General features: G+C 34.7%; 2 protein-coding genes across 2 annotated transcripts; one reads left to right on the forward strand and one right to left on the reverse strand.

The window, feature by feature from the left end:
* LOC142540421 (protein NEDD1-like) lies at positions 1-6,488 on the forward strand. The gene is given in 11 exon segments (XM_075646546.1): positions 1-241; positions 379-470; positions 1,002-1,268; positions 1,392-1,496; positions 2,953-3,018; positions 3,154-3,375; positions 3,793-3,864; positions 3,866-4,270; positions 5,082-5,669; positions 5,909-6,088; positions 6,157-6,488. Coding segments are annotated over 11 exon segments (2,262 nt in total). The 5' UTR covers positions 1-84; the 3' UTR covers positions 6,265-6,488.
* A 226-nt stretch (positions 6,489-6,714) lies between these two features.
* LOC142540422 (folylpolyglutamate synthase) lies at positions 6,715-16,882 on the reverse strand. The gene is made up of 16 exons (XM_075646547.1): positions 16,668-16,882; positions 16,316-16,455; positions 16,136-16,201; positions 15,921-16,030; positions 15,690-15,750; positions 14,965-15,048; positions 14,828-14,884; positions 14,641-14,701; positions 13,842-13,888; positions 13,619-13,696; positions 12,962-13,126; positions 12,590-12,877; positions 10,047-10,125; positions 9,744-9,896; positions 7,573-7,733; positions 6,715-7,039 (listed from the first exon to the last, which is right to left on the reverse strand). The coding sequence occupies exons 1-16, from the start codon at positions 16,675-16,677 to the stop codon at positions 6,980-6,982; spliced, it is 1,620 nt and encodes a 539-aa protein (XP_075502662.1). The 5' UTR covers positions 16,678-16,882; the 3' UTR covers positions 6,715-6,979.
* Positions 16,883-18,184: the final 1,302 nt, after the last annotated feature.

Raw genomic sequence — 18,184 nt, forward strand, 5'->3', positions numbered from 1 at the left:
TCTCTCTCACAAATTCATATCACACACAGAAAAAGCTAGCATAAATCACCATTTCTTCTTCAATTTCCTAAAAATAAGCAATACATGAATTCGTCGGGATCCGTGAAGTTGCTACTGGCGGCGAGCGGTGGCGACACCGTTAAACTATTCGACATCTCGGTGGAGCCTCAAAACCCTTGCCTTCTCACCCATTCTCCTTCTCCGACCTTCCGCGTGAATTCGGTTAAGTGGAATCACAACAGTCAGTACACTTTTTCTTTTTCTTTTTTTTTAATCCCGTGAACAAATGTTTTTCCCCCAGTTACTGTGAATGTTTTTTGAATTTTTAGTTTTCTGATTTATGATTCGTTTTCCCTGTTTGTTGTTTTTGGCTGGTAGATTTGGTTTTGGCGACTGCGGGAGAGGATAGTAAAATATCACTGTGGAGGAAAAATGGACAAAGCTTGTGGACTGTTGGTGAAACTGTCGAGGTACATTTTGTTATTTATGAAGGTTATCATTTTTTTTTTTGTAAAATTAATTGCAAAAACTGGAGCTGAGGGATGTTTTGTGGAAGTGAAATGTAAATTTTAATGTGTTCTTGGGGTTTTACGGCATCAGTTATGTTCTTTCTATTGACACCAATATGATGGAAGCTGCTGTAGAATAAGTTACCTCGTTAATTTTTGTATCGATACTTTTACAGTAAGTTCAGGGATCCATTATCTGTTGGAGGCCTATTAGGTATGAAACCATAATCAAATGAATTTCGGTTGGGTCTGTCTGGGGTTGGGTTGTCAAGGTACCAGGAGATTAAAGATATTAAGTGTTAGCATTACTTAACTGGGTGGTGTATTTCATCCTAAGATAAACTTAAAATGAATTTGATATGATCATTCAATGACTTGGAAGTCGCAGCACGTGAGTTTGACTTGAGTTGATTTATTAAAATATACATAAGCAGTTTTCTCTTGAGACATCCACTTGATTTTCTCTATTCTTTTCCTCTTCTGTTTAAACAGCCGTCAGAGTCCATTTCAACTATCAGCTTTAGCAACAAAGGATCTCGCTATCTTTGCTCTGGTGGAACTGGTCAAGTTGTTAGAATATGGGATGTACAGAACAACAAATGTGTCAGACGGCTGAAAGGCCATTGTGACACTATAACAGGGGTGATGTACAACTGCAAAGATGAACATATAGCTTCCGTTAGTCGTAATGGAGATCTCATACTTCATAACCTCGCTTCTAGCACAAAAGCTGCTGAATTCAGGGACCCAAATGGACAGGTTGATTTTTTTTCTTCTAAGATCTTCTGTTAAAGCAATAGTGCTTCTAAATGCATGCTCTTCTGATGTATGCATGTATCTAATATTTTCTCTTTAATTTTTTTCTCAAAATTGCAAGATCAGGTTTTGGGCTCACTTGATTATTCTAGGACGAGCAGGCACCTTTTGGTCACAGCTGGTGATGATGGTTCCATCCACCTGTGGGACACAACTGGCCGCACCCCAAAGGTTTGGATCCCAGCAATGCATTTCGTCTAGATGAGATAATAAGATGGTTCATATATTCTGTTTTCGCAAGGAAATTATACTTTTATACTGGTCTGCTGTATGAACTGCTCAAGCTAATCTCAGTCGATTGCCTATTTATCGTTAGAATATGATAACTTCTTACAATATAGACCAAACAAATTCTTGTCTTCGAAATATCGTTTATTAAGCAAGTTTCTGGCTTTTTATTATCGACGTGTCCATTGTCTACTTTCAGCATCATGTGTTACCAAGTCAACAGTCATTGGTTCATTTTAAGATAGGTCTCCTGTTAGTTGTCAAGGACATATTGGAAAATAAATCATGAATATTTAAGGAATTGACGTTACTGATTTAATTTGTCGATGAAAGTGGAGGGGGTTTTACTGTTCTAATGTTACATTGAGTTGGATTTTATTATGCTGGCATTAGATCAAGAGAAAACAGTGCAACATGCACATTACAGTACACAGTAAGACCTGGTTTACAACACTTATCATATGAACAATTGTTTATGTCAGCAGAGATTTGTAATGTTTTTGTTCTAAGAGCAGAATAATATTTCAATTTTGTTAATGCTTCATCTCTTATGTGTTTGTTTTAAATTACTAGCAGCTCGTTATATCTTGTAATGACTTCTTTAATTGGTTTGTGCCCTGGGACTCTTTGGGTATTTTGTATTTCAGAACTGCCAAACAATTTTTGTCCTTCCACTGTATTTATCCTTTAGCCTTCATTTTCCAGTTTAAAGGTTATTATCTCTTACAGAAGTATTGATGGGGAGGCGGGGAGCCTGCTTTTTGTGCCATCTATATTCATATTGAACCTTCTATAATTTCTCTCAAGTGGTAGAGCCATGTTGCTTTATCACGAGGACACTTACACATTTACAATTACATGAATAAAAGTGCATCCACTCGGTTTGGGCTCTTCTTCCTCTTGTTACCATGTTATTTGAATGACTAACAGTTCCTGATGCTTTCTACCTGCTCAATTTATCTTTCTTGCTCTGCCATCTACCGATAGAGGGAAAAAAACCTTTTCTAGTCGCCTTTCTTGTGACATAGATTTGCTCAGGATTAGCATGATCTTTCTGTGATTTGACCATATGATTTTTTGTTCACATGATAATCTTAAGCCGTTTGTTGGTCCTTAATTTTCTTATCCATCTGGTAAGTAATTTGTTATATTTTGACTACGAAACATCTATAACGAATACTATGATGTTTGCTTTCTTGTAAATATCTATTCTATACATTTACTCCTTTTTTGTAACATTAGAACTGGGAATTCATTTTTTAGTTAGACTCTGTTATTAATTCTTAAATTTACATTTTAAGTGCTCATTGAATGGACTTTACATTATAAGATGTTTTTTGGTTTATTTTTGTCCAATTAATTTTCTATGATTTCCAGAAAATTGTTTTTCTCTTTACAGCTTTCTTGGTTGAGGCAACATTCTGCACCAACTTCGGGAGTTAGTTTTTCACCATCCAACGACAAGGTCTTTTTAATCAACCTGCACAATATTTTTTGCGTGTTAGCTTATGCCATCTTATCCATTGCATTGAAACTCTTTGCGGTAATTATATGCATAATGTTTTTTTCTTGTTTTGATTTGACTTCGTGAATTGGACAGATAATTGCCAGTGTTGGTCTAGATATGAAATTGTACACTTTTGACTCCGGTTCCAGGAAACCAGCTTCTTACATCCCTTACGAAGCACCTTTTTCTTCCCTAGCATTCACGGACGATGGGTTAACCTTGGCGGCCGGTACAAGCACTGGCCAGGTTGTATTCTATGATGTCCGTGGAAAGCCACAGCCAATAACTGTTCTTCGTGCATATGGGAGTTCTGAGGTATTTCTCATTTTATAAAACATGTTTGAACTTTTTCTTATTTGCAGATCTGTTTAGTACCTTTATGTATGCATTGACAATCACCGTCATAATGTTGTTGCTGTCCATCCTCTTGCTTCATCACTTGTTGAGTGACCCAAATTGATTTCTGCTAGTTAATAGCAGGTTTTATTGGGGTAGATCGGTGCACGGTTCCACTATGAGGCCTGATAATTATCAATTTTAGTGCTTCAGTTGTTGACTCCAGAAAATATCTATTATCATGAGTCTTCACTCCTAATATCCTTAGCCGATCTCATTTAGTGTTGAACTTAGGCTTGTATATGATGGTTTGAATTGTCGAAAACTTGAAATGTCAATGCTTATCGTTTTCATAATCTGCAACTAACTTCATTAAAGTGATTTGGTCTTTGTCAGGCTGTTACGAATCTATGCTGGCAGAGGTCAAAATCTGTTAGCGTCAATGAAAGCAATTGCACAAATGAAACCTGTTCTTCTGGCTGGTGATGTTGGGGACTCAATCCTTATGCCTGACCCACTTCCTTCTAGGGCATCATCATTCCATTCCATGTCCACATCAAATGCGCCTAGCTTATCTTCTTCGGAGGAAACACCTCTTCGAAGCAGCATTGTCACAGTTGGATCTTTGGCTAGATTGCATGCACCTCGAAATTATAATTTCAAAGATGATATGGAGGTGTTTTCTCCTCTAGTGGAAATTCAACCAGTTACGCCTTCACTTGATAAATTGTGGGACAAGCACGATGGTACAAAGAAAGATTTGGATAAAAATACGTCTTTTCTATTTCCTTCTAGGAGGTATGGTTTTTCGGAGGAAGGGGCCAATGATAACCATCGAATTTTTGATTGGAAATCTAACTTGGGATCCAAACAGGTATTGACCAGTCTCGGTGATTCTATTCTTTTAATACCTATATATGGCCTGTAAATGTGGTTGTGGTCCAGGTAACTTTTAATTGCCACAAAGTCCTAGTTTGTCTGAAAAATCATGATGGGGCGTTTGAGGAATTAAATTTTTGCTTGAGATGTTTACTGAAACTGGCAGGATTTTGTCTTCTGAACAATTTTGAGATTAAATGAGCATACATAACATAAAAAAACTGAACAATTATAGAACGAGTAGATCTGAGAATTTAAGTGGTCAGGATCACCAGATACTTTGCGAAGTGTTCTTTTCTTGGTTCCTGACCCTTTCAATACGCTGCCATGTTGATTTGGAAATAAGAATATTTCCAATTCTACATATAAAACAGTAAGAGACCGAATTGAGCACTTTTATAAACTTCATATGTTCTTGAGGAATAAAGCGTTTCCACCTGTACAGAGAGACTGAAGGACAAGAAGATCCAATGCTATCTTTTATATGTAAATCCAGATTTGTTTATTGGCGATCAGACCCCTCATAGTGGCGTTGGTTCATCACCACCTTTGCTGACAGGACCTAGCCAACCATTTCTTAATATATTTCGTGGGAAAATGCAATAATGCACTTATTCTATTTACCATGATTTTCTTGTACAACTGACTCTAGTACTAATGCTAAAGATTGTTTGGTCCTTTTTTTCCTCTGTTAATCATTTCATAATATAGGCAGATACTTTGATCATGCTCCATACACTTGCTCTCTTTTTCGAACATCTTGTCTTCTTCAATGACGTGTTTTGATACAATTTGAGCTCTTGCAGGATGACGTCTGTTCTACTGTCTCACAGGTGACATCGACCCCGACATCTACTCTTGCTGATGACACTTCTTCCATTACTCCACCTGAAGCTTGGGGTGGCGAGAGATTAGCAGACAAATTTATTCACCATCGTCAATCTATCAACTTGCCTTCTCGCTTTTCAATGCTGACTTCCAGTAACTCAACACCTGGATTAACGTCTGGATCACAAGATACTCTTCTCACAAATCACAGTACAAACAGTTTAACATCAGGCTTGAGCCTGGCCAATTTACGTGTCAGAGAGACCTCCAGTCAAGATCCTTCTGGATCTTCTGAAGCTGTTCTCTCTCCTTTAGGTACAAAAAGCAATACACTGCAGACTAACCTTGACACTCTTGGTCCCGCTTTGTCTCTTCCTAAAAGATTCTCCAGTTATGCCGAGAGAATAGGTGCTTCACCATCTTTCAGTGATGCATCTTCCTTTTCAGTGGCTTCGCCAAAAACTAAGAAAACTGGAGCAGAAACTAGGGAAGAACTTCTCAGCTGCCTGTTGTCGAGGTCTGAGATGCCATCTGCCTCAGGGACTGATGTTCTTGCAACTTCAAAAGTATGAAACAATCAAACAATGCATTTTTTTTTTTCGATCATTCATTTGTTACTATTTATCACCTATGCTTTTACCATGATTCTCTAGCCTAATAAGAATATTATGGGTCTGTTTTATGGTTAAAGTTTATAGTTTGCTGTTACTCGCATGCATACTGCTGATGTTCTAAACACCTGCATGATTACAAAAACCCAAGTTTAATATTTAGTTCTCATCCGGTTTTTGCAAAAATTTTGCAGGATGGGATGTCACAGTTGCAGAGAAATCCTTTGCAATCTGACATGCAGCCAGGAGCCTCTTTTACTCTTCAGCTCTTTCAACGCACGCTTGAAGAAACATTCACATCGTTTCAGAAATCTATTCATGAAGACACGCGAAATCTTCATGTAGAAATACTACGGCAATTCCATATGCAGGAGGTACTTACCTGACATTCTTTTTATTTTCATGCATGTCACTTCCCCTAATATTTGAATCTAATGTGTAGATGGAGACATCAAGGGTCATGAACTCGATCTTGCAAAATCAGGCAGAGATAATGAAAGAACTTCAATCACTTCGAAAGGAAACACAGATGCTTTATCGGTTACTGTGAATGTCTGTGTTGATCCTGTCATCAAGGTTCCATTTTAACCTCTCTTTTCACACGACTGTTGATTTTTTCGTTGAAAGCAAGGGCGAGTAGCGTTGAGTTTTGTTGCAATGGATGGCTTTGTAATTAGATAGGTTTCGATCCTGTAGGGAATCAGCGACTACTGTTACGTCGGGTGTATTGGATGCTTCATTTTGTTTTTTAGTACATATCAATTATCATGCAAATCGAGGCATAAATGTTTTTTTAAAAAGAAAAACATGAGTATATATACTTGTTTTTTAATTAGTTTAATCTATTTTTGAATTTTTTTACAACTCCAAACTTTTAAATCTTATTAATGATATTTAATATTATAAAATATCAAGGTAAATCAACTAAACTGTTCAAAATTATATTTTATAAATTTATCGAGTGAACATACGGGGCGTCATATTCTAGCCAATAGTCATTGTAAGAAAAATAAAGCACATCGTCATTTGGAGAAAAAAAAATCAGATATACAATTAAATGATTGATTGGTCCTAATATGACAATACAACCACCACAACATACATCATCTTGACTCTCAACTTAGTTGTTTGATATTAAGCACAATAAGTTTCAGTAGACGGGCAGTCGATACAAGGTTTATGCTATTCATTCGACTTACACCGACATCGTGTGCCATCATAGAAGATCGAATGCAGAGAAACTCAAGTCCAGCCATTGTACCATGTTACTTCTTGATTAGTCTCAATACATCACCGACTAAATGTAAAGAACCTGTCACTAAGACCTGGAAAAACAGGAAGAGAAAAATAAATAATTTGATAATGTACGCATGGTGAACAAACCTTCTTTAAATTAAAATTGAGTCCAAAATGTAATGCCATAAGTTATCATGTCAAGGAAAATGTTAGGTGATAAGTGATCGAAGATAACATATAACACATAACAGGACATTTAAGATAAATCGAGTATGTTCAATGCCCTTCAGTCGGAGGCACCAATGTGAGAAATTATAACAGGGAGGAGACAATATCTATATATCAGCCTAACATCTAATTTAGGACTACTGGTTGAATAACGACTCACAATTCTATGTATTATTTAAGGTTGTACTTAACCGAAAATTTTCAAATTCATCTACTTGTTTGAATTGACAAAATTGATGTGAAATTCAAATATACTTCGTATAAAATTATTCAATTTCAAGTAATTGTAGTGGATTTCAAATAGACTCAAAATAAGTATAATTTGAAATTCATTCTCCAAATCCATTAATCCAAGTGAAACTTAAGAGCATTTGCAAGGAATAATTTACTTTACCTGAAAGCGAACTGATTGATTTTTTCTGACGCTTTCTCTAATCCAATTAATAGCTATTGGAAGTGAAGGAAATACCGTGCTGTTTTCACAATTATTGCCACCTTTCTCAATAGTATCAGAGCCTGCTTCATAAGTTAAGTCTGCAGTTTTAGCATCTCTTCCTACAAATAAAAGAATTAGGAAAAGTAAATCAAACCACAGCTCCAGAAAATTCCGAGTTCACAACCAAGAAAAAGGTAATGGTAAACTACACTCGATAAAGAAAATTTGGAATTGAGCTTTTAGTAATATATATAACAATAAAGATATCCAAAAAAAATCAGTAAATAGTCACTCTCAACATCATTATCTGTAACATAATAAAATGTTATAGTTGTTATAGTTTAGATAAGATTACTAAACAAAATTTCCAAGGATTTGATAAACAAAACTCCTTAGGTTCCCTGGGCTTTGGGGATTGCTAATGATCCAGATTGATTTAGAAATTTGGAGGAAACAATAGCATACCATTTAGTTTACAAATGTATGTATTGCCCTGAAAAAATTAAGCAATGCATCCTGCACCAATTTTATCTTAAATAGGTTGAAAACCTTAGAACTTCGATAAAATCTATACATGAAAATTGAGATTTTAGTCATCTAAGTTGTTCTATTTTGTATTTTAGTCTCGTAACTTGTCAAAGCTTGGTTTACATCCAGTAACTTGGATATTTTTGAGTTATAGTCTTTTTTCTACAGGAAGCCACTAAACTCATCGAATATGAATTATTTGACACCAATTCTCTTTTACGTGGTCCTATGGTGCAAGTAAAGCCCATGTTACACGTAGTAAAATCTATCTAAAAAAAGGAAAAAAAATAAACCAGAATGACGCCCAATATTTCAAAATGAGAAAAAAAATTTAATTTTGTTTAGATAGATTTCAATATATGTAATATAGGCTTTATATCTCAAATGAGCCACATAAGAGAGTATCGATGTCAAATAAGCAGTATTAGTTGGATTTATTGATTTCGGACAAAAAAAGACCCAAAAAAATCCAAATTACTAGATGAAACCAAACATTGACATGTTACAGAACTAAAATCCAAAACAAACCAACTTACAGGACCAAAATTCTATGAACAAAAATGGCCTTCTTGTACCTCACTCTCGTCTTCAAATGGGTCTGCTTTTTTTTGGAGAGTATGTCGTTTCCTCGTCCGTAAGCAGTAAAATTTGAACTTTATTCTATTCGTGCATTGGGAAAACATTTATGCTTCTAATTGAATGGTAGGAATATGATGATATATTTCATAAATTATTATAATCCAATTCGCCAATTTGGTGACATCTAAGCCAACCCTTCTCTTCGATGAGACGTCTGAACAAAATGTCATGCTTCGCACCCCTCACATTTTTAGTGGATTCTTCCCAACTTCGGGAGTACTTTTTCCTCTATGGGCTATGAGGGAGTTTTGCTCGACTTTATCCAATGCAGACTTTAACATTTTGGGAAAGGAGTTCGCTAAGGAACAATTTCCCAAATCTATATATGGTAACAATATTTCAAGCCGCTTCTCAGCCTCTACTCTTGGCAAATACCATCACTTTTCTTCTTATTTATAAGAGATTGTCATGATCTATAAACTACAAAAAGTACAGCATCAAGATAAGATGGAATGTTGATATAATATGAGGAAGTTGCTTCTATAGCACGTATAAACACGGAATGCTCTTAATGTCTTGGATGAGTTAATTCTTATTTTATCTCGAACCTCAAAATGTCACTCTTTTAAATTTTGGCCTGTCTCACTAGTTACTTGTGTCATTTCCTCTACTTGGCCCATACGGCTTTCAAGACATCTCCTTCTCAGATTGGCTGTAATGATAGCCTTTCAAGTCAAGAATAATATCTCAGCACACAAACACAGCAACAAATTCCAGCTAAGCTTCCCTCTCAAACACAGGGTGGTTCATATTTGAAACATCTACACAACCATGACAAATAATGCTGAAGGCACCAATAGATAGATGATTGAAACCAATTCCAGGAGAATTTCACCTACTGAATTTAGAAGTGGACAAATCAAAAGTTTCAAGAACAGATTGTCCAGGGAAAGGACAGTTTTAATATGAAAGAAGATTGCAGTGTTGTTCTCAGATTTCCCAAAAGAATGAGGCAACATTACCTTTTTCTTCAAGAGTTAGGCTCTCCCATAATTTTTGAAGAGTGAGCTGCCACGACAAATCAACTTGAGCATTAGTCCGAGGTGAGGCAACTGTACCCACCTTGTTATACACTGATGTGTTTGGAACAAACAGAGCCCTCTTAAAGTGAACCCCTAAAAGAGAACGTGAATAAACATGTCAACGATAAACCGTATATATAAATCAAATAAGATATGTGGTCAAATAATTCTCAGCAACTTGTTAACTGTCATGCCATCTTTCAAGCACATAAAAATATCGAACTTTTCACACATGGTATTTACCATTCCTAGAACATGCATCCATCAAGCGTGGAAGAAGCAACTGGGGGTCTCTAACTGCCATACAGTTGAACAGCAAAATCTGCACATTTGCCAGCAATCAAATTCATCAGTATCCACTAATATAAAACTCATTATGTAAAATATATATGACTCACATTCACCAGCCCTATTTTATAAGGACTTTTATTCGTAGTCGATGGAATTCTAACTTTAGGACTTCCTAGACATAGAAATCCACAGGGGTAAACAAGTACATGCAATTATTATTATTTTTAAACTCAAGTACGTGCAATTTTAATTGTTGAATTTCTGACTAATTCCCAGGCTGTAAAGTTTTGTTTATAACAGTAAAGACTACACTGGAGAGCACAAGAAATTCTTCAAGGACCATTAGTGGGATAAATTTCAAATTTTCATTTTGCCAATGGCTCAAGCTACAACCAATAAAGATAATAGAGGCATTCCCACAAGATCTGTACTGCAAATATAAAAACAATATTTCCTGCAGCAAGATGCAGCAGTTCTACTTATAAGCCTGCATCACTCCCTTGTTGATCAGAGTACTGAAAACATCCATTTAGAGAGGAGTTTTTTTAGTTATTTATATTCGAAATCAAGAAAAGCTGAAAGAATTGTAAAATAGCAGTTTGGAATCAAGAAATGCAAAAAACGAGAATTCTATGGATTCACGAAGACTCTGTGGATAGAAACGAAAATGGATATATCGAATTGGTTCTGATAATTCAATATTATTATTACTGAAATTCCAAGTTCTTAGTTACTTCAACTAGATTAATCATATCGATCAAATAATTAAGTCATAATTCATTGGTTGATTGTATCATTAACCATTTTTTTTTGTTGGTACGAGGAACTTATTATTTTAGCACTGATTTCTGTTCCTTCCATTATTGTTGCTGGATTAACCGCAGGGCTTGCTTCTATCGGACCTGGAGTTGGTCAAGGGACTGCTGCTATATGAAAAATGTAAGTGATTCTTTCGTTTCTTTAGGTTCACCGGCCATCTGCCGGGAGTGTCAGATTTAATACCGATATTTTAGCAACAAATCTAATAAATCTCAATGTAGTGATTGGTGTTTTGATCTTTTTTGGAAAGGGAGTGTGTGACTTGTTTATTTCAAGAATAGGTTGGATCCAATCAGCTGTACCTTTTTCCGTTATATCTAGGAAAGAAATGTGCATGATCTCTGAGAATTACTTCTGAAGAAATTAAGAAATGATATATAAGATTAGTTGGCAAATCCACTTTGATTTTCTAACCACCAATAATACGAGCTTGTTAAGATGGTTAAAGCAAATCGTTTGAAATCTAGACACAGCACGATACTTTTTCTACCACTATGTTAATATAAAGATTGTTTTCAAATGAATATTTCATGTTGATAAAATAATTTGAACCGCTTTGTTCTAAAAATAGGCAATTTCCCCCTTTTATCTAATGCTGAACTGACGACCTATGCCTTAATGTATAAGTAAGAAAAATCTTTCATATTTGAACTGAAGACAAAAATTAAACAACTTTGCTGACAATTACATATTTTTTATTTTGTCAGAAGAATCCTCCAACTATTTTAGTTTTGCATTAGATTCGTATTTTTTTTACTATGAATAAAGAAGAGAGGATAGACTCATTACATTCATAAAATAAACCATGAGTTACCAAGTAATAAAATAAACTATGATAATTAACCAAGTAATTGAGCGTGAAAACCAAATGAATCGGAAGATTCATGTTTGGTTTGGGAAGGGATTATGGAAGTTTTCAAATGAACGAAATTATAATCTATTTTCATTAAGTGATTTATTAGATAATCGAAAACAGAAGATCCTGAATACTATTCGAAATTCAGAAGAACTGTGTGAGGGAGCCATTGAACAGCTGGAAAAAGCCGAGGCCCGCGCAAATGGAAGCCGATGAGTTTAGAATGAATGGATACTCTGAGATAGAGCGAGAAAAATTGAATTTGATAAATTCAACGTATAATAATTTGGAACAATTAAAAAATTACAAAAATGAAACCATTAAGTTTGACCAGCAAAGGCCGATTAATCTAGTCTGACAGTGGGTTTTCCAACAAGCCTTACAATGAGCTCTAGGAACTCGAATAGTTGTTTGAACAACGAGTTGTATTTGCGTACCATTAGCACCAATATCGACATGTTGGGAGCAATGAAAGAAATAACTTAGTAGTCTTTCTGCGCAATATTTTTTTCTTTTCAAAAAATAATAAAGAAAAACTCGTGGCAACCAAATTTCCAAAGTTTTTTCTTGTGACCAACATTAATTGCCTCTTAGGTAATCGTTTCTTGAACCTCTCTATCATAGATTCAAGCCTTGTCTGATGGAGCAAAAGTAGGGTTTTCTAGGAAGGGTAGACTCAAGGAGAGCTATTAATTAGCATACAACAATTCTCTTAAAACCACATATTTACATTCTTATGATATTTTAGTAATTGAATAAAAATTGGAACATTTATTACAGATATCCAATTATTTAAATTTTCTGATAATAGATCAGATACCTGAGTATAGTTTCTTCTCGATGTTCCATAATTATTCAAAAGTCTTGATTCAGGGGAAGCAGTTGAGTCATTGTTTTCAGTCTTGGATTGAGAATTGGCATCTTCTTTGCTAGCAAGACAAAACCATTTTGCACACACTTCCATGCTTTCAGGACTATGAGCACCATCTAAGTAGAACACAAGATCCTCTAGATTCTCACTCTCAATGAACTGATCAGGAACAATTTGTGCTCGTCCTTGCAAAGATGCAGTTGCTAGACCTTTAATAAATTCCTCTGGAAGAGAGGTCTATTTCCATAGAAAATAAAATGAAAATAATTAGTAAACACAAAATGGGGGTAATTACGCAACCATCCGCGTGATAGAGCTTACAGTTTGGTTGAGGTAATTGATTCCCACATGACCGGTCCGCTGAAGCCAGGTTGAACATAGGGCAATTGCAAGGCCAGCATTGACAAGTTGGTGCTCACCCTCAAGGCCTAGTTGCATCCCACTCAGAAGTATAGGGTCCAATGGTGCTGCTATTTGAAGATGTACCTGTTAGGGACAGCAAGAGTCAGCTTCACCCTGCATATGCTTATTTGGTCTCACCATATCCTTACAACACATTATCCCAGGATACACCAAAAAAATATAAAAAGATGAGATATGGATAACATATCTTTGTGCACATGGCCTAACCAGCAAAATTTCAAAGTTTTTGTCCATTTTTGCACAGTTAAACATTTCAAATAAACTAAGAGGAAGTAAAAAAGAACTCTATCAGATCCACACGGCGATAATTTTCCTTGGTCCCCTTTTATCATTTTGCTTCAAAGAAATTATTTATATAAGCGAGGTTCCCCAATATTAGTTCATTTAATTTCATATCGCCGAGTTTTTAATCACATCTCTTAAGCCAAAATGAAAAATTGATATTTTCGGGAAAAAAGAAGAAAAATTGCTAGCTTATACGGCGTAAACCCCAAGCTTAGCATACTCAAAATTTAGGGGTCAATCAAAGTCAGTAGACAAAAAGATTCAACTCACTCCAAGCAGGGAAGCCTTCTCTTTAAGAACACTCATGGCTTCTTCAGGTTGGGGTACAGTAAAGGCTGGAACATCTCTCTAAAATCAAAGGAAGAGAGTGAGGAAAAGATATAAAATGAAAAATGGAGAGAACTACACTAAAGAAAAAGAAACCTGAGGAGTCCGGTATAAGAAAAACTCACCATACATGATCATGATAATGAAAGTGTGATTTTCATGATACCTTAAAAATCCCAGCCTTTTCCCCAGCAATTTGTCCAAGAGTATTTCCTGCCAGCAATGTATAACAACTGTGTGAAAAAAACAAGAAAACTTCTTTCCAACACACTATTGTCCTGTTCTCGCTGAAAGTGAAGTGAAGCAAGTCATAATAAGGAAAAGTTAAGGCAGTTTCTTATTTAACTATTATAACCAATCTGTGATTATAAATACTATTTGCAACTCTCATGAATTTATTAAAGATTCAAAGCTTGGATGCTTTATATTGGGCTCTGCACAAGTTCAATGCGTTGCTACAAAATCAAATGCCAGTCCAAGAAATGCATACAATTTTTTTCACTTTCTCGTATGAAACACATGATTCTCCATGCTGGTTCCGAAAATATAAAGATGGTCTCAAGTGGGGTGTTAACGCTGAATCCCTTACACTTGAAACCAATAGAGCAGAAGAGATTAATGGCATGGACTGACGAAACAAAAACCATAGAAAGTACATTCAAAAAAACTTTACATCCAAAGTTCTTTACTTCAATCTTCAGCATGTATTAAGTGGATGCCTTGATTCGCCACTCCCCCTTCCCAGCATGAGCGCAGACACTTTTCACAATATCTCACTCCCGCCCACTTAAAAAGCCTAATTGTTGGCCATATTGACAATTCCAATATTAGATAATATTTAAGAAAGATCAACCAGGATTGTTAAGGTTTCCATCAATAGCAAGTAGTTACTGGACTAGTACAAGACCAAAGTCAATATCAAGAATAGGCAGTTACCTAAGTATCATTGAGAGAAAAGCACTAACCAAGAATTTCCATATGGTCGTAACCCAGAGAAGCTATACCACAAACAATTGGGTTTTCAACCTGAAAGTAATACCAATCATTAAAAGCACTTAACTTTAACATAAAAAGAAAGGGCATAGACATGTGCATATCGTGCATGAAGAAATGACAAGGAAGTCTTTCCCAGATTTATGTTCTGATGCATACCACATTTGTTGCATCAAATTTTCCTCCTAAGCCAACTTCCAAAATGGCAACATCCACCTGGAAAATTAAAAAACAACAAAATGAAGAGAAAAGTGTCGCACTAAGGTATATCATACTTCAGTGACACACAAATTTACCTGTTCAGCTGCAAATATCTTAAAGGCGAGTAAGGCAAGGAAACGAAAATATGTTGGCATCGGTACCTCCTCAGAGATCCTTTCCTGCATGGAAATAGCAACAACCTTAAGGAGAAGGGTTAATGAAGCACAAGCATTCCCACCATTGGCAATGCATACATTAAAGATGAATAAACAGAAATATAGATTGTCATCCTTCACGTACACAAATATCAAATTAAATAGAGTGGAAAACATCTGAAAATAATTTATTCAAGAATGCAAGTAGTTTAATTATTGACAAACCGTCAAGACATTAACTTTTATGGATGAAGCTAAACTATTAAGAAAAGTTGTATCCTCTTTATAGCGTTTGTATGAAAAAGTTGTTGCAATACTTAAAAATGATAAGGTGTGGCATCCCACATAAAATCCAACTTGTAATTATAGAAAATATGGTTTTATTATATTTTATTCAGCAGCATAAGTACCTCAACCATGCAGACAAATTATATGTATAAATGACACATGGAAGCATTATGTTCACATAGATGCTTCACGTTAAAAAAAAAAAACCATCTTTTCATGTATCAGCGTATGCAGCAAGGCGTACCACATTTTCCCCTCATATTTACTGCAAGAACAATCAATATAATGCCAAGACATAATTTTTTAGGCTTGGCAGACAATGGAGATTAAGAAGGGTGTGCTGTTATGACAATTATAGAAACAGTAGTTGTGCATACCTTCAGACGATCCCAACACCACCAGAAGTAAGCCAGAAACTTCTCTTCACAAACGTCGACACTAAAATATCCAATTAAAAAAGGAAATATAGAAAAGGTCAACAATTTACAAAAGTTTCATTTTTTGTTCCTCAGAAATGCCTCGAAGTAGAAGACGAAATGGTAAATTGGACTCCGTCTAATGTGATAAGAGTTACAAAATTTACTATCCAAACATCAGTAATCAATTACCCGTCCAGCCGAAATCTTTCTCGGACGTCGATGAGGTGAGGAGATGTGAAAAGACCAGTATGGAAACCACAGTTACGCAAGATTGATTCCGTAAATGTGCAAGACGATCCCTAAATATTCCAGTACCCATAATTAATACCAAATCAATACTCACTCAAAAACATAAAATCCACAAAATCAATAAGAGCAGTTGTTTCATTTGTTAATTTGGTCACCTTTCCTTTAGTTCCTGCCACATGAATTATCTTCATTTGTTTTATTGGTTCCTCTAGTTCCAACATCTACATCTCATCAACAAATAACACACATATTATGAGCAGAACTTGAACATCCAAAAAGTTTCACCGAGCCAACAAGACCTCGACTCGGCAAGTTACAAGTGAAATCAAGTTTACCTTAACATAATCAAACAATAAATCAAATCGATCTCCCATATTGCTTTTGTCAGCACGACTGCGTTTTGTTATCAGGGAAGACAGAGCCTCCATTGCCTCGTCATACGGAGACACTGTAGCATCTTTTGGTTCGTTCCCATCTTCATCGAAAGCCAAAGCAGCAAATAATACCCAATACATTAACAAAATTGTGAATCGCAATACAGATTCAATAATTTGAAACTACAGTACTTATTAACGGGAAAATTTTCAGATTACAAATATTTACTGAGCATTCAAGTTTTATTCCTAAATTCGTTAAAAAAATAAAATCGTAAGCACTGAATTGATTCAGAATCGGAACGGATATTACCATGCGACATTTCTGCTGATTCAGCGTCAAGTTTCGCCCTGAAATTACAATTGAGTATAAAAATCTACACAAATCTACAAATACTGGTAGATATATAGTTCGAGGATGGAGGATTGAAGTGGTAGAGTGGCGGTTGGTGGGAGAAGGAAGAAAAGATTGGGTTGAAAAAAATACTTAACGATCCAGAAAGCGTTCTCTTATACACACGCTTTTAGTGCTGTGCATAGAATCGCATCACAAATGCGAGCATCGATTAAATACCAATGGCTGGACATTTTTCCTTAAAAATAATTAATAATTAATTAGTGGATCGATTTTTTATATCTTTTATGTAGATTATTATATACATGAAATAAATTATAAATTATTCTAAAAAAAGAAATAAATATAAATTAGTCTAAAAAAGAAATAAATTATAAATTAATTAAAAATATTTGTTGTTTTTGTAATTAAAAATTTGTCAGACTTAAATCTACAAAGGAAACTATTGCACTATTTTATGTATTTCATATGGCTTATCTTATTTTCTAAAATATTTATGTGAGTAGATCTCTTGTGAGATGGTCACACGAATCTTTATATGCGAGACATGTCAACCCTACCGATATTCACAATAAAAATTAATACTCTTAGCATAAAAAGTACTATTTTTTCATTGATGACCCAAATAAGATATTCATATCACAAAATACGACTCGTGAGACCGTCTCACACAAATTTTTGTTTATTTCTATATATATATATACATATATCTTATATTTACATTTATAATATTTTCATTTGTCTAACATTAGATGGGAATCTTCCTTCATATTTATTTAATGCTTAAGTCTATGATATATTGATTATGCATTTTTTTTCTTTTTTTTAATAATATAGTGATCCGTGATCGTTATTTTTTAGTACATATTGAATTAAACCGTGTAATAGCCCACGATATCTTTCATTGGACATATTTTAATTTATTTAATGCTAATAATTTTAAACAAAATTTTTTAATTAATATTATTTAATTTTTCAAAAGAAATATGTATTTTCGAAATATGATGAAAATCATTCAAATTTATAATTGTAAAATTAAAGAATATTACAATGCAACTAACACTAAAACATATTGCTTAATATAGAGCAAAAGGTATTTGGATATATTTTTTTCTAAAAAAAGTTGTGGGATTATTTGCTTTAATTGAGTTAATTCAAAATCTCGTCTTTTAATTTTAAATACCAATTTTCTTTATATGCTCAATTGTATTTATGTAGGAGTTATTTTAAATCAGTTATTTCCTAAAATCTTTCGAAATGTACACTTTTTTTAATAGGGAAATGTACACAATTTAGCATAATTTTTTGTCCATAAAATGTGGAAAGACTTTGTGGTGACTGGCACAACGTCAAACAAAATCGAAGCTGCTCTCCGATTGTTGCTTTCGTCAACATTACATACACACATATACATATACATATAATCACCAATTTGTATATATAAATAAATAATATATATATATAAAAACTTGATA

Source organism: Primulina tabacum, chromosome 3 (genome assembly GCF_025594145.1).
Source record: "Primulina tabacum isolate GXHZ01 chromosome 3, ASM2559414v2, whole genome shotgun sequence".
Classification (NCBI taxonomy): domain Eukaryota; kingdom Viridiplantae; phylum Streptophyta; class Magnoliopsida; order Lamiales; family Gesneriaceae; genus Primulina; species Primulina tabacum.

Coding starts and splice junctions, on each gene's coding strand:
- LOC142540422 (XM_075646547.1), bottom strand. Junction 14,885..14,964: donor AGATATTTGCAGCTGAACAG/GTAAATTTGTGT, acceptor TTAATTTTCCAG/GTGGATGTTGCCATTTTGGA. Junction 7,040..7,572: donor ATCAATCAGTTCGCTTTCAG/GTAAAGTAAATT, acceptor CTGTTTTTCCAG/GTCTTAGTGACAGGTTCTTT.